This window comes from Mastigoproctus giganteus, chromosome 1 (genome assembly GCF_048544385.1).
Source record: "Mastigoproctus giganteus isolate SK-2022 chromosome 1, ASM4854438v1, whole genome shotgun sequence".
NCBI lineage: Eukaryota > Metazoa > Arthropoda > Arachnida > Uropygi > Thelyphonidae > Mastigoproctus > Mastigoproctus giganteus.
The window spans coordinates 264,046,040-264,062,996 of NC_143575.1; the positions used below are offsets into that span (position 1 = coordinate 264,046,040).

The 16,957-nt window shown below is 37.8% G+C and overlaps 1 protein-coding gene across 3 annotated transcripts in view; it reads left to right on the forward strand.

The window, feature by feature from the left end:
• The first annotated feature begins 534 nt into the window (after positions 1 to 534).
• Positions 535 to 16,957, forward strand: part of RpL35A (ribosomal protein L35A) — a 38,434-nt gene continuing 22,011 nt past the window's right edge. Inside the window, exons 1-2 of one of the 3 annotated variants that reach the window (XM_090386033.1) lie at positions 535 to 592; positions 15,270 to 15,381. In XM_090386033.1, the coding sequence (XP_090242159.1) occupies positions 15,284 to 15,381 (98 nt within the window). In that variant the 5' untranslated portion in view covers positions 535 to 592; positions 15,270 to 15,283. Of the gene's footprint in view, positions 664 to 15,269; positions 15,382 to 16,957 lie in introns of all 3 variants that reach the window. The other 2 variants (XM_090386049.1, XM_090386040.1) reach the window with 2 other exon arrangements.

The window sequence follows — 16,957 nt, forward strand, 5'->3', positions numbered from 1 at the left end:
AAACAGAAAAGCGACCATAGAACACATGCAATTTACAGACAGTGTTCATGGTGCAATATGGCCTTAGTCGCTGATGCTACTAAAAGCCTATTTCAACAACAACAACAAGGCTAAACCATTTATCTATACAAAGTTACGAGTTATAAGTTTCATATAACTTGTAAATTAAGATGATTATTTTGCACAAGCATGGGATTACGCTTAAGATTTACTATTGAATAGGTTAGTGACTTTGCACCACTCGTTACGAAGGTATTCACAATATGAGACAATTAAAACGATGCCAATTGCCAACTTTGACAGTTCGCTACGAACAAAATATGGTCAAAGGCACTAACACGTTCAGTGTTCAGTAATAACTTGTTAATAAATTACAAGTTATATGTAATTTATTTATTCTCCATACTTGTAGAATAATGCAGAACTCCTCTTTTTTTCCCTCATCCAAAAATTAATATGAGGTAGTTTGTGTTACTTAGATACAGTATTAAATTTTTGTGCAATTATAAATTTGTTTAGCGCTCATCTAGCGGAGGTAAATAGAACTAAATTACCCATCAGTCTTTACGTGTACATCGTCCAGAATAGTGAGGTAGGCTTAGTCGTTTTTATTTTGCTTTCTCAGGTAATGTGATTTCTTTTTTTACAAAAATATAAATTAAGGTGAGTCAAAGACAGATTTTGAAGTTATAAACCTATGCATTGAATTTACAAGTTATATGTAATTTATTAGGAAACAGCATGTGCCGTTTTAGTTTTAAATTTGGTTGATGTGGATGGATGCTTGTTTTTATTGAATGTTGGTAATTCTGTAGAGAGCTGCACTTATGGGGCGTAGATTTGCAATTTGTTCGCATATTGTTCACTTGACGTTGCTATTCCCGTGGTAGATTTTTTTGAAATTGTGCTAGACTTCTAGATGTGATTTTACAAAGATAATGATTTGATTTACGTAGCTACAAAATTAACACTGGGGGGATAACAATGCTATAGTGCATAACCAAACCACAGCAGGATTACTCAGTGCTGTCATTGATCCAATTTATATATATTATCCACGCTTATATACATTGATCCACCGTATATGTTTTACACTTTACTGCTACTAAAAAGAACAGGCTAATTTGCCTGAAAGCCACCACTGTTCATGCAATCAGGCTTTTCAACCTTATGGAACATGAAAAAAAGTTAAGAATGCTTTGTGGACAGATGGTTCATTCACTGCTGATTTACTGTGAATTATAAAGGTTGAATAATCAGATAGAAGCTAGTGCAACATTATGATAAATAGGCATTATTTTACGTAATAGAGAAAGAACTTGAGGATGTAAAGTCAAATGAGCAGATGAAAAGGCTAGGAGAGAGTAGTAAATCTAGGGATGACTTGATGCAGGATTGTTTTGAGTATTTTGGACATATTAGACTTCCTTGTCCAAAGTTGCTACATTTTTCCAATGAAAATAGGCAAAAGTGGAGTTAATTGGTTGTTATCAATGCTAGTTAGAAGATATTAGCATTAGTAGAGGCATATGATGCAAGAAAGCAAGCTTATGTAGCATCAGCCAAAAAAAAAAACATGCTCCCATTTCACCCCTCCGTTCGTTCCAAGTACCTGTCCAGCTCAGCCTTAAATTTATTTAAGCTATCAACTTCCACAACAAAGGATGGAAGTCTACTCCACCAACAAACCACCCGCTGGTTAAAGGCAAACTTCCGCACATCTATCCTACATCTCTTTCCTCAGTTTGAATTAATGCCCTCTCAAGTGATTATTCTGAGCAAGAGGAAGAATCCCATCAGCATTGAGCATGCTAAAACCATTCAAGGCTTTATACACCTCAATCAGATCACCTCGCAGGTACCCAGCCTCCAGACACTGTAATTTGCAAAATTTAAGCCTTTCTTCGTAAGAGGAACCCTTTGTTCCATTCACTAATCTTGTTGCCCTTCTCTGTACTCGTTCCAACGGCTATACATCCTTCTTAAAATGAGGCCTTCAGACCTGTATACAGTACTCAAGGTGTGGCTTGACCATTGCCTTATATAAGGGGATAATCACCTCCTTATCCCTGCTAGAAAAATTCCTGTATACCATTCACAAGACACTATGAGCTACTCTTGCAGACCGTCTGCATTGTTCAGAAAACTTCATATCTGCCTGCACAATTACCCCCAGGTCTTTTTTGTTCTCTACCATTGTCAGTGTAGTACCACAGAGTTGATACGTCACTCTGGGGTTGCTGCTTCCCATATGTAGTACTTTACATTTGTCAATGTTAAACTTCGTTTGCCACCTCTCAGGCCATCTGCTCAACTTTTCTAGATCCTGTTGCAGCAGCGTACTGTCATTAGTGTCCTTAACAACACTGCCAACATTTGTATCGTCTGAAAACTTGGACATTAAGCTTGATATGCCATCGTCAATATCATTTATAAATACAGAAAACAACAATGGACCCAATACCGAACTTTGAGGGACTCCACTAATTGACCAGTGCAGCCAGCCGCTTCAATCCTAGCGGCCTCAGCCCAGACCAGCATCAACGCACAGTTACGCAGCTCGTCACTAATGCTGCAAACAAGGCTATCAAAAAGAAGAGTTAGTCCACGATGAGCAGTGTCCATTGATTACCAATCTCTGTCTTCTCCCACTCAACCATCCCTTTATCCATAGCAGCAATTTGCCTCCAATGCCACACTGATCCAATTTGTGCAGCAGTCTTCCATGTGCAATAGTATCAAAAGCCTTTCTAAGATCCAAATATATGATATCAAAGTTATTCCCTGCATACAGTTCCTTTGTGACCACATTATAGTATCCAATCAAATTGGTCAGGCAAGACTTTCCCTTAACAAAACCATGCTGTGTCCGAGGATAACTGAAGTCTTGTCTAGATGATCCTGCAGTGCTTCTTTAACCAGTGCCTCCATTAATTTTCCTGGAACAGAAGTTAAACTATCAGGTCTATAATTACTTGTGTTGCCTTTTGATCCTCCTTTGTGAATTGGGGTCACATTTGCACATCTCCAGTCCATGTGTACCTCCCTTGAGTTCAAAGAAGCTCTCATAATTATGGCCAGGGGTTTGCTTACTTCCTTTGCTGCCTCCTTTAATATAACTGGAAGGGCTCACATCTGGTGAGTATGGGCTTGGCACACCCAGGGTCCTGAGCTGCTGGATATCATCATTCTTCTCTTTTTTGGTGATTCCTTTCTACTTCTCTCTCTCTCATGGTAACTTGGGAATTATTTTTTTTAGCTGGTGCAGCATAAGCCTCAGGTTTCCTTGCACCATATGGCTAATAATAATAATAGATCCCGTCCACCCCGGGTGCCTTTTTTATGTTTATCTTCAACAATTTCTCCTCCACTTTCCTCTCAGTTATTACAAAATCATCCAGCTCACTGCCAGAGTTTAACTCACCTCTGGCATTCCCCTCCCTGAATAAATAACTCCTCATGGGTGAATGTAGATGCAAAATACTTGTTTAGTTTGTTAGCCACCTGAGCAGGATCATCAACAGTTGAACCATCAATATCCAGTGGACCAATCTGATTCATCCCTTTCCTTCTAGAGTTTACATAGGTAAAGAACTTTTTGTTATTTTTCTTTGCATCCTTTGCCAAGGATTTCTCATAATCTGCCTTTGCTTGCCTAATCTCCTTTGTGACTTGGTTACAGACCATCTTATATCTATCATAGGCTTCCATGTCACCCATTTATTTACCGTATTTCCCGATGTATAAGATGCACCTTAATTTTGGGGCCCGAAATTTGAAAAAAAATGAATTACATAAAGTTATTGAACTCAAGTTTTATTCATCATAAAATTCATACAACTCCTCATCAGTGTCAAAACTCCCATCCATTAGCTTGTCCTCAGTTCCATCTATGGCATTTGAAATGCCACCCTTCTTAAATAACTTGATGATCTCAATCTTGATATTATCCCAGGATCTTTTTACCCATGTACATACTTCTCCTATAGTTGGTTTCTTCACTCTTTCTGCTGGTGTCAAATTGTCCCTGGTTCCATTCGTCTCTCATGGCAGCTTTGAAGGGTTTGTTAATGCTGACATCAAATGGTTAGAGTTGGGATGTCAAGCCTCCAGGTATAACACCAAAGTTTGTTTTTTGCACTGCAGCAATCATCTTTGTGGTTTGTTGTGTGTGCCTTGAACTGATCAAGCACCAATAGGGCAGGTTTGCATAAGAGACCACCTGGTCTCCTGCTCCAAACTTTCTGAAACCAGATCTTCATCCCATCCTGATCCATCCAACCCTTATCATGAACATGGACAATCACTCCTCAAGGAATGTCTTCTTTTGGCATTGTTTTGCGTTTGAAAATCAGCATAGGAGGCAGCTTGGTTCCGTCGGCACAACAAGCTAGAACAACGGTATAATGGCTTTTTTCATGTCTAGTTGTCTTCACAGTTAGGTTTCACCCCCTTCTTATCAACAGTTGTTACTTGGGACATAAAATTGAAGGGGGACTTTGTCCATATTTGTATCTGTCCCAACTCAAACTGATATGTCTTCTGACATTGAATGACAAAACGATGATATTCAAGGACCTTCTGCTCATAGCTTTCAGGCATCTTTTGGGCAAGTCTGGTGCGTGTACGCATGCTTAGTCAATTCCGTTTCATGAACCTGAAGCACCAATCGTGTCCTCCTTTGAAATCACTAACTTCTTTTTCATCAGCAATTCTTCTTGCCTCATGCTCAACCATCTTTGTGGACACAGGAATTCCAATTGTCCTTTGCTCTTCAATCCATATCTTCAATTCCCCCTCTAAATCAGGCCATTTTGCTGACTTGCCTCTCATGGCCTTCTTCTGCCATGGCGTTTTCCGTAGGGTTTCTTCTTCCCATAGCCAGTCTCGGATTGTTTTCTCAGTTGGGGGAGGACCAAACTTATGTTCAGCAGCACAATTTCCATTCGCTTTTGCAATCTGGATCACTTTTAACTTGAATTCAGCACTGTACGAAAATCTTTTCTGAGCCATTTCTGGGCAGAACGTGGCAAAATGTAACCTAATATACAGGAAACCTAATATATGAAACAATGAGCACAAAGACAACAAGCACGAAAAAGCGGGAAATGCAAGTAAAAAAATCTACAACCACTGTATAAGATGCACCCAGTGTTTAGACCCCAATTTTTTTGAAAAAGGGTGCGTCTTATACATGGGGAAATACGGTATATGTATCCCATGCATTTTTCTTCTCTGCCACATGTCTCATTTCATCTGACATCCATTTAGGCCTAAACCTTGAACAATATTTCTTAGTTGGTATGTAAAGCCTAGTAGCTTCCAAGATAAATTCTTTGAATGCTTCCCATTTTGAATTTGCTGTTGGTAACATCATCAGTTGGTCCCATCGTATAGAATTTAAATACTGCCTCAGACCATGGTAGTCACTTTTACAAAAGCAAAAACTCTTCCCTTTACCCCTGATGGTAGTTACCTTTTTGAGTAAATTCCACTTCAGCACACTGTGATCACTGCCACCTAGTGGTTCCTTTATCTGCAGATTCTTAATGCACGAAGAATCACTACTGATTATCAGATCAAGAGTATTACTCTCTCTCTAGTTGCCTCCCGAACATGCTGATGTAGAAAACAATCATCCTATAAATCCACAAAAGCCTTGCTAGTGTGTGAGTGACCAACTCACAAATTCCAGTCAATATTTTGGAAATTAAAATCCCCCATTATAAGACTCTGATTTACTGGCCAACTCTATTTCCCTGTACAGTTCCTTATTATACTCATCAGAGTCATTAGACCTGTAACACATTCTACTCTCAATTTTGATCTCCCAATGCTTAAGTCACACCAAACTGACTCGACACTGCACTTTCCAGCGACGACTGGCTTCACTTCCTTGGATTTTGTGTGTTTCTTAACTAATAGTGTAACTTGCTTCCTATGTTGTCTAGTTTTCCTGTACACGTTGTACTCCCCAAATTCCAGTTCTGCATTCCTCATATCTGTGTGACACCACGTCTCTGATATCCCAACAATATCTGCCTTTGATGTTCTGAGCAATACCAAAAATTCATCAAATTTATTTACCAAATTCCTTGCATTGGTGTATACGCAAGTATACATGCACCTGTTCCTATTCTTAGCTACCCTAACACAACCCATGTGTTTACTTGTACCACAGTCTCTGAAATACCCTGCATTTTGTTTTCCTGGCTGCTGCTCATTCCAATAGAAGCAGTGCAAGAATCACTTTCACCTCTGCCAGTGGCTACTGTTAATAGATTAACAGTAGCCACTGGCAGTGGCTACTGTTAATCTATTAGTCCTCGTATCCCCCCAAGCTAGCAGTTTTCCGACCCGCCTAACACTGCCTCGATAGCATCAGCAAATATTCTTGCACCTTTTCTATTTAAGTGTATACCATCCCTGTAGAAACAGTCTCTCCTGTTAACAAGTACAGAACAGGCTGAAAAAAAAATTCTACCCCTTGAGTCTTGCACAATCTTTCCAGGGCTGAATTGGCGCTAATCATATACTCCCTCCTATTGTGTCTGGGCAGAATTGCAGTCACTTTGAAATTCAACCCTAATTCACGGCTTTTTTTCAACAGTGACCTGTACTTGTTAATTAATTCTGCCGGTCTCCTACATAATATCATTAGTGCCAAAGTGTACAACAGTATCACCCTTTGTGCCCTTAAAAGATGATATCTGCTCTACAACATCATCAACCTTTGCCCCTGGCAGACATACCCTGGTCCTGTTCCACCTATCCTTTTTACATAGCATGTTCCCCGTGTCCCTGACAATAGAGTCACCAACAACTACTAGTTCCTGTGGGACCAGCATATTCTGCCTTGGGCGTTGCCGCTGTGTTGTGTGATGATCAAGCTCTGGCATTTATGTGGGCAGCTGAGAGCTTGATGGGCCCCTCAATTTAGATCCTTCGAGGGCATCCACCCTGTCCTTCAAGCTCTCATATAGGCCCATACTGAGTTGTCGCTTCATTTCCTCACACTCCTTACATCACGCGCACACAAAGATATCCTCCTTTGCAGTATCATGTCCCGTACTTGATTGTTCTACAAACATCAAGCAAGCTGTGCATTTAAAAAGGCTGTAATTCAGAGGGCAACTGCCCCCTTCAGTTCTCCCCTGAGCCACAGCACTCCATTTAGCTTGAGCCTTTTGCTTTGCTGCTCTGGTCTGAGTCATGATTCCGGCTCAATTTCAGTACAAAATTATAACCCTAAACTAATGGATTTTAATTTTTTTTTTTTTTTTTTTTTTTTTTGATTTGGTAGTTCTTGGCGCATCGGCTTCTGTGGCCATATTGCACCTCCCAAGGTTTTTGCAGTACTTTGATCCAAGCCCGAGGCGGGAATCGAACCCGCGACCTTTGGGTTGCCGGGCAGGTACTTTACCCACTCGGCTAGCCCGGTCGGCCGGATTTTAATTACACTTTGAGTTGTTCCTGCTAATGAAAGTTGTTTTTATTTTCTCTTCATTCTTTGCAATTCTCGGCATTGCCTCATTTAGGTCTGTAGCACGTGCAATATCACATGGTCTTTCATTTCGCTCAAAGCGTTTCACAATTTCATATTTTTTCCTCTATCGACAGAGGCAGACTGGCCATAAGTCTTACCGGGGAAACCAAGGTGGGCAAAGGCCAGTGTGATTTTGGCCATAAACCATATATCAGGCCACTACAAATTTTCCCGGGTAAGAATTTTTGACCCAGTCCACCTCTGTTTATCGATATTGCTTTTCTTTTTCTCTCTGAATCTGTAGTGTCTTCACCAGGATGCTTCCTTTTCACACCTTTTAAGTATTTTACTAATTTTAAACGAGGAGGCACGCTTGATACAGATAAACAAATCTGCGCGTGTGTAGCAACTGAATAAACAACACCATAAAGGCAGAGATACACTGTTAACACTTCACATTTTACTAAAGCACATTTCTAGGGGTTACTACCATAAAACAATAAAAACAATTTCCAGTTGCGTTTCTGCTAGTGGAATCTGGTAGTAAACTCGATCTAATTGCATTTGCGATTATACCGATAGCTGGAATTGTTTTGGTTTTTAAGTTATGGTGAAATGTGTTTCCCATTCACTGATACAAAAAACATAAATACATTTTCAGAATCTTCTGTTCATTCCTATCGTGTTGCGTTCGGTTGGGGTGATTCTGTGTTCGACTGCCATTTCTTGTAAACACAAAGGCGAATCGTGCATAAGCAAATTTGGTTCGTGTTATATAAGATATCGTTCCCCTATTTATAAATCGTGTATGATCGAATTCGTGTAGTGTAAACACGTGTTATACGAGGACTGACTGTACTTAGATTTCAGGAAAGCTTCTGACATTGTTGCGCATGGAAGAATACTGTACAAATTGGAGTAGAATGGTATTAAGGGTAAGTTGCTACAATGAATAAAAGGGTGGTTGAGTGGGAGAAGACAGTGGTAATCAATGGATGCTGCTCTTAGTGGACTAATGTTATTAGTGGAGTCGCACAGGGTTCGGTGTTGGGCCCACTGTTGTTTTGTATATTTATCAGTGATATTGTTGAAGGTATATCAGGCTTAGTGTCGAAGTTTACAGATGATACAAAGGTTGGCAGGGTTGTTAATGACAGTAATATTACGGCAGTGTGCTACTGCAACAGGACCTAGAAAATTTGGGCAGATGGGCTGAGAAGTGGCAACTGAAGTTTAACATTGACAAATGCAAATTACTGCATATGGGTAGAAGTAACCCCAGAGGAAAGTACCAACTGTGTGGTGCTACACTTAGGGTCCTAGAAAATGAAAAAGACCTGGGAGTAATTGGGAAGTCAGATATGAAGTTTTCTGAGCAATGCAGACAAGCTGCCAGAGCAGGTCATGGGTTTTGTCAATGATATACAGGAATTTTGCTAGTAGGGAAATTGGAGGTGATTATCCCTTTGTATAAGGGATTACTGCGTACAGCTTGGAGGTCTCGTTTTAGGAAGGGTGTAGATTTGCTTGGATTTGAAGGATGTACAGAGAAGGGCAGCAAGATTGATGAGGGGAATGAAGGCGTTCTCTAAATTGCAGCGGCTGGAGGCTAGGCACCTGTGAGGTGATCTGATTGAGGTGTATAAGGCCTTGAATGGGTTGAGCATGCTGAATTCTGATTAGATTGTTCCACTTGCTCAGATTACAAACCTACGGGGTATAAATTCAAAATGGGGAAAGACAGCTGTAGAATAGATGTGTGGAATTTTGCCTTTAGCCAACGGGTGGTTAATTGCTGGAACAAACTTCCTTCTGTCGTTGTGGAAGTTGATAGCTTAAAGAAATTCAAGGAGGAACTGGATAAACCTTTAGAGGGAATGGTTGTGTGAATTTTTTTTTTTTAACTGATGCTACATAAGGGCAACAAGTTTGATGAGGGGAATGAAGGTGTTCTCTAAATCTACTGATGCTCATACACTTGCTTTCTTGCATCACATGCCTCTGTTACTATTACCTGCTGGCCGGTTGGTGGTGGTGGTGGTGATGAAGAACTACCTAACAGAGAAATTACATCAATTGATAAGTATAGTGCTGAAACAAATTAATTGCATTGAATTAAATTGTGTAGTATTCTAATCTTGCAATTATTTTTGGATCTGGGTCTTGTATACCAGAAATGCTGAGGCAGCAGGCTAATCAGACTGCTGCTTGCAATCTGATTTCACGTGGCATTTCATTAATTCTTTAAAATTAATAAAGAATATATTTCTTAAAATGAAAGTGAAGACTTAGACATATAAGTGTGTAATTACCATCAGGGGTAAAGGGAGGGGTTTTTGCGTTTGTAAAGATGACTGATGGTCTCAGACAGTTTTTAAATTCCATACAGTGAGACCAACTGATATGTTACCAACAGCAAATTCAAAATGGGAAGCATCCAAGAAATTAATCTTGGAAGCTACTAGGCTTACCAACTAAGAAATACTGTTCAAGGTTTAGGCCTAAATGGATGTCAGATGAACTAATGTGACTTGTGGCAGAGAAAAAAAGTGCATGGAATGTATTTAATTAAAGGGGAGTGAGGATCAAGTGCTGAACAGCTTAAATGGCTTCTCCCCATTCATACAATTTACATCGGAGGTGGAAGAAGGAGGAGTTTTGCCGTTCCTAGATGTGTTGGTCTGTAGGGAAGGTCGACAGCTGAGGACTAGGGTATATAGGAAGCCCATGTGTAAAGGGCAGTATTCGCATTACAGCTCAGCCCAATCCAACCATCATAGGAACAGTGTGGTAAGAGCTTTAGTTGAGAGAGCAAAATCACATTGCAGTGCCTCCGATGATAGAAAATTAGAGTATGAACGGGTCGCGACGGATCTTGCAAAATGTGGTTACCCCCGGAGGATTATAGAGAAATATGTTAAAGGAAATCAGAGGAGAGGCGAGCCATTTACACCGATAGCCACTGCATACATTCCCTACTATCCGGGTTTGACTGATCATATAGCTAGAATACTGAGAAAGTACCAGACGCGGTGTGTGCAGCTTCCAGGACGGAGGCTGCGCACAATCGTGTCTCAGGTTAAAGACCCCATTGAAAAAGAGAACACTAGTGGGGTCGTATATAGCATTAGATGCCCGGATTGTGGGGAGTGTTATGTAGGGGAAACGAAACGCCGTCTTAAAGATCGTCTGGGGGAACACACTAAGGCAATAAGAAATGCGGAATATGGCAAGTCCGCCGTGGCCGAGCATTTTTGGGAGAAACAACACCAGATCTCTCCGGGCGATGCTATCATCACCGATCGGGCGCATAAGTTCTGGGACCGTAAGTGGCTCGAGAGTTTGCGGATTTGTTCTACCATTAACATAAATAGGGATAGAGGTACGCGGATTCATCCCATCTTTGAGACCACTATCCTCAAAAGGGATGAACGATTCCGTGTGGCTTCCACTCGAGCCACTTCCAGTTCCACAACGCGAGAGAACGAAGCACACGAGAATGGAAACACGTGAGGAGTACCGTTAGCCTGCTGATATTTAAAGTTGTACTGCATAGCAGGATTTACCGCTGAAGAAGAAGGCTGAGCCTTTGAAAGCTACGGGTTTTTATCGTTTTAATCTATATTTTATGCATTGTATTGATTGTAATTTTAATAATTTATATGTAGAGTTTATTTTAAAGTTAAATTTATTGTAGATGCGGGTATTTGATTTATTATAAATACAGTTATCAAAAGTTTAGTTTCCCTGGTGTTTTTATTTCTACTTCTACGCAAGGTTGGTGCAAAACACTAAAATCGCAGTATGTATTTAATTAAATTATCAGGTGACACAGAAGCCTATGGTAGATATAAGCTAGTCTGTAATGAAGTCACAAAGCAGGTTAGGCAAGTGAAGGTCGATTACGAGAACTCTTTGGCAAAGGATGCAGAGAAAAACAACAGACTTTTTTACTTATGTAAACTCTAGAAGGAAGGGGATGAATCAGATTGGTCCACTTGATATTGATGGCTCGACTGTTGATGATCCTGCTTGGGTAGCTGACAAACTGAATAAGTATTTTACATCTATGTTCACACGAGGTATCTGTGAGGAAGTGGAGGCCAGAAGTCTATCAAACTACCAGGAAGCTGAATGATTTTGTAATAACTGGGAAGAAAGTGGAGGAAAATTGTTGAAATCATCATAAGAAAAGCACCTGGGGTGGATGGGATCTCTCCAGTTGTATCAAGGGAGGCAGCAAAGAAAGTAAGCAAACCTTTAGCCATAATTATGAGAGCATCCTTGGATTGAGAGGAGGTCCCCACAGACTGGATATATGCAGGCATATCCCCAGTTCACAGAGGGATATATCATTACTGTCTAACCTCCCAATAGGCGCCTCCGTAGCCAGGTGGGCAGGAGCAGCAGTGCGTAGCACATGCTTCTTGATTAGACCGGGGTTCGAGCCCATCACCACCAAATATGGAGGATGCGGAAAGGTCAGGGAATGACTACCGCATATCCCCGGAGCAATATGGCCTTAGTTGCTAATGCGCCTAAAAAAAAACCGAATAACTAACCTCCCAACCAACTTTTGTATCATCTGCTGTAAACTTAGACATTAAGTCAGATATATCTTCATCAGTATCATTAATAAATACAGAAAACAACAATGGGCTCAGCACTGAACTCTGGATCCATTGTTTTCTGTATTTATCCACACTATCTTCTACCACACCACTAAACCATCGTTTTATCCATAGAAGTTAAATTGCCCTTAATGCCACACTGCTCCAATTTGTACAGCAGTCCTTTATATGCAACAGTATTAAAATATTAATATAAAATTAGTGTTATTAATGTTTAATTAATGTTATTCGTATTTCACATTAATTTCTTTAAAATAATTAAATTTTTAATCTCCATTTATGGAATTTAACATACAAAGAATTTTTCCAATGAGCTGGGGACAATCACACACGGTAAATGCATTCTTAATTTTCTCAGTGAACATTTTCATGAAAATGGTGAACCAAAGGTTATTTTCATTTAATGAAGGAAAATTACTTCTCATTGTTCATCTCAAATTAATGTCCCGAATGTTTTGGAAACCTATGGCCTTGATCACCAAGTACCACATATGAATCCATTTGACAGGATGAATTCATTTATTGGGATTTCTGAAGGATGATGTGTAGGGAATAATCCATATTTCGCCAATGAACTGAAAGCTGAAATATCGCAGCTGCTGTCAGTACTTGCCGAAACAATATTATTTGTTCTAAAACTATTAATATCTGATAATAAGTTTGACTTTTGATAACTCTGAAGAAGTGAGGCTTTAGAATGCATTTGAAGTGTTTTATATTCTTCTGACTGACTGACTGGAAACTAGGGTGAAATGTTTTTCTCTTCTATTCTGTAGTAAGGGCAGCATGTGGGATATTGTGTACTTTCAGTAGTACACAATTTTGCTATTAGAGATAGAGAATTATTTGTTTGCATGTACATTGGTCAGACTACTGAATAATTTATATAGTATTTACTTAACTTTCTTTTTGTTCAAATCAAGAAAAGATAATTTTATCCTGGATTATCCTTTAGTTAGAGTAAATCCGAGAGTAAAATTTTGAAGATATTTAATTGTTATTTATATTTTTGATGGCAGATGCTGCATAAGCTTTGATTTCTGTGTTATTCTGTCATTTTAATACTATTACTAATTTCTATTAATATTCTGGCTTAAAGGAATGATTTATATTTAAACAGGGCGGGCAGAAGTAACAAGTAATACAGCACTAGGATGATTTCTTGTGGTTGATAAATTCTTCTGCGATTACAGTTTTGCGATTATGCTGCTATCTGCTGCAGAGTGAAATTTTCTAGTTGGTGAATAAAAACTTGAATATATCCTCCATTGCCTAGAACTAATTTTAGGTTTATATCATATACCCTATTCACAAAGTAATGGTTTAGTTTTATAAAGGAGGTTTGTTGATACCCTGTATTTGTGGATGTAAAAAATCCTCATGGGCTGTTGGTCAAAATTATCTGTGTAGTGTGTTGGTCTAGTTTTTCTTATATACATATCAGGAACTGAGTCCTGTATTGTATACAGGACTCAGTTTCTGATATGTATATAAGAACAAAGCAAAAACAAAGGTATTTGCTACAATACCTTTGTTTTCCTTTAATTTTTTATTTATTTATTTTTTTTAATTCCGAAAACTGCATATGACAGCCAAAATAAGTTTGTAAATATTCCTTACCAGCAGTGTGATGAGTTTATTAATGACATATTTACCTTCTGCTCCATGAGTTATCCATCGCCACCAAAAAGGCTAATTAGTATTACTGTAATGAAAGTAATGTCAAGCATCACAGAGGTTTTAGCAAATTTACAGGAATATCGAATATACTGGCTGCCCACAAATCTTTAAAAAATTAAAACCTTGACCTTTACTTGCTTTTGATACAAATTTTTATAATGAAAATACGTGTTAATTACTCTTGATAGTGTCCGATATAGGGAGGTTGAAAGTATCAAAGGAACGTGTCTGAGTCCATTTTGGAAAGGTCATAATTTCTAACACTTCTGGCCAGGATCCAAGCCTGAGTGTCTACAACAAGAGTGCCCCATATAGAAGTGACTGTTAATGGGGGGGGGGTGTTCTCTGTACAACATTATATTAAAACATTTAAATGAAATATCCTTAAATTTGTTGTCTTTGTATAATCCTAATGGAAAATTCTGTTCTGTTTTATTCTATCCTATTGGAAAATTGATATCCAGAATCATGGCACATTCTATCATCTTATCTTTTCCCATATCAGGAAAAGATCATTCAGTCCTACAGAATTACCAGCCAGTATCGCTCACCAGTTGCTTAGGCGAACTATTGGAAAAAAATATCACATAAGTGGCTCCCATGGTCTCTTGAAATTAAAAATGTAATGAAAGAAAATCAATTTTCAATCAAAATCAACTCATGATATCAATGCAAAGTCATACATCTAGAACACATCAATATGAACATCAGTATCAAACATGACCTTCATTGCTTAGGTGTTACGGGGAAAAATTACCTTGCCTCATACAAAATATAAGTTAGGTAATGTGTTGCCTGTCACACATGTCTGATTTTTTTCTTAAATTTTTAAAACATATTTTAAGTTGAATTTTTTTCTTCTGGGATTAATAGAAGGGAAATGTAAATATAGTTATCCCTTTATCAATTAATAACTAAGTTATAACTTTATAGAATGCTTAGATTTAAATTCTCTAAATTTAGCCATTCAGTTTATTTACAACTATAATATTTATTACTCCTCTCCCCTATACTTTTTTTTTTTTCTCTATAAATGTATCTCTTCACAAGCAACACCATGTTCACTAGTCATATAACAATACATGTGAACCATGCACAGACTGTTTAAAGCTAACAGTACTGCATTAAAACTACATTTAGTCTATTAATTTCCTTTTTACATACAAATTGTATGGGGGAAAGAATAATTGCTGGATTTCTGTTTGTCTGATTTTAATGAAATATGGGATGGCTTGACAAAAAGAATTAAATATAAAAGTTCCTGAAAATTCATCCACTGGGAGTTGTTATATGTGAATGGATGGAAGGACATGCTGAAGACAGTAGGCACTTTTCACACTTTTCAGTTTTCATAAGAAAACTGAATTATAGGTTTATAGGACCAAATAACATTTCAGTATGCTTATGCCAGTTTACTTAAGTGTATAATGAGTAATTCTGTGTGTAAAGAAAGTTTTTGTAATTTATTTCAGTTGATTGAATTATCATGGCGGAAATAAAAACAGAGAAGAAAAAGGAGAAGAAAGACCAAAAAGAGCAGCCACCAGAAATCATTAAAACCAGAGAGCCTTTGAAGCCTGGAAGGTAGTTTTGTCAATCCCTCTCCTTTTTTCTCTATATATGATATTTTGTTTATTCTGTATAATTTGAATACTCTCATTAATAAACATGTTGAAAAACAGTAGGAAAAATCAAAATCTATTTGCTATAAATAGACTTTAAATATAAAGTCTATTTTGCTATAAATAGCTTGGAATTCAGTGAAGTTTGCTGTATAAAAGTTTGTATTTCTCTCATTTTTTTAGATCATAGCGGGGTGGTGTCATTATTGGACAGTGAATGCAACAAAGTCCTTTCTTTAGACAAATTGTAATTTTTCATTGAGCGTCTCTAATTTTCAAGTTGCTGACTGGAATATCAGTTTTGTGATCCTCTTATGGGATTGCAAAAACAGTTGAAACAGCTGAAAAGTGGTACTTTACTGCTAATAGATGATTTCACATAATCTCAGATGATTTCATACACTCATAATAGATACCTCTCAGAAAGAAGCAAACACTACAAATAAAATTTCCTTCTCATAGGGAAGGTTTATCTGTAGTGTAATACCAAGGTCCTGACATGTAATGTTCTCTTTACATTTATCATATTTGTTTTCAAAATCCATTGAAAACATCTGTGAACAACATCCTAAAAACATTTTATGTGAGATGAACAAATTTCTTATTTATTTTATTAATTTTTTTTTTTTAACCCTCAACAGAACCCAGGTTGCTCCTTCAAACGAGTGCACCCTTTCCTAAATTTTACCATTTAATAACCTTGAAAATAGGCAAGAAATGTTTAAACATAACTACAAATGTATTTTTTATATAAAAAAAATGTGATTTAAATTTTTTTTTCTTTTAAATGAAGACACTCATTGACACACTTGATGCGTACCTGCTTTTGTGACTGTTCTATTTGAAATCAATTCATGAGGAGATGCACTTTAAATATCATTATTCCTTTTATGAGTATCTGTTTTGTATGTGATTAAATTAAGAACAGGTTAACAGAAAGAGTAGGTGAGCAGAAACTGTTAAGAATAAGAATGCCACAGAACCTTGATGATAATTTAGAATATGTTAATTAAAAGCTATTGATGTGTTCTAAATAATTAACACATTTCTAATCATTATCAGTATGCATCCCTTCTTGAACACCCTTATTCTTAATTTAGTTTTTTCCTCCCCATCTTTATTGTTTATATTCACATCTTGCTTGGCATTTATAAATATTTTCCTTGGCATTTATTCTGCTAATGTAAATTCTTGCCGCAATTCTGGATTTTAAATAACTAAGTTTCTTAGATTGGTGAAAATTATAGGAGAAATAGATAGTGAAGATTCATAGAAGACCAGAAGTTGTCTTAAACTTTCTTTTTTTTAACAAAAGCACCTAGTGGCACACTTTATACATAGGCATGTCCTCTTATGTGGCTGGTTTGTTGAAATCAATATGCACACTCACACCATCTAGCCATGCAGTTTTGAATAGATTCCAGTTTTAAACACTCATTAAACCAATCTGTATTCAAGTCATAAAGGAGGTCAGACAAACGAGCACATATCAGAAATCTTTGGTGAAGGATGCAAAGAAAAACTGCAAAGAAAAGACT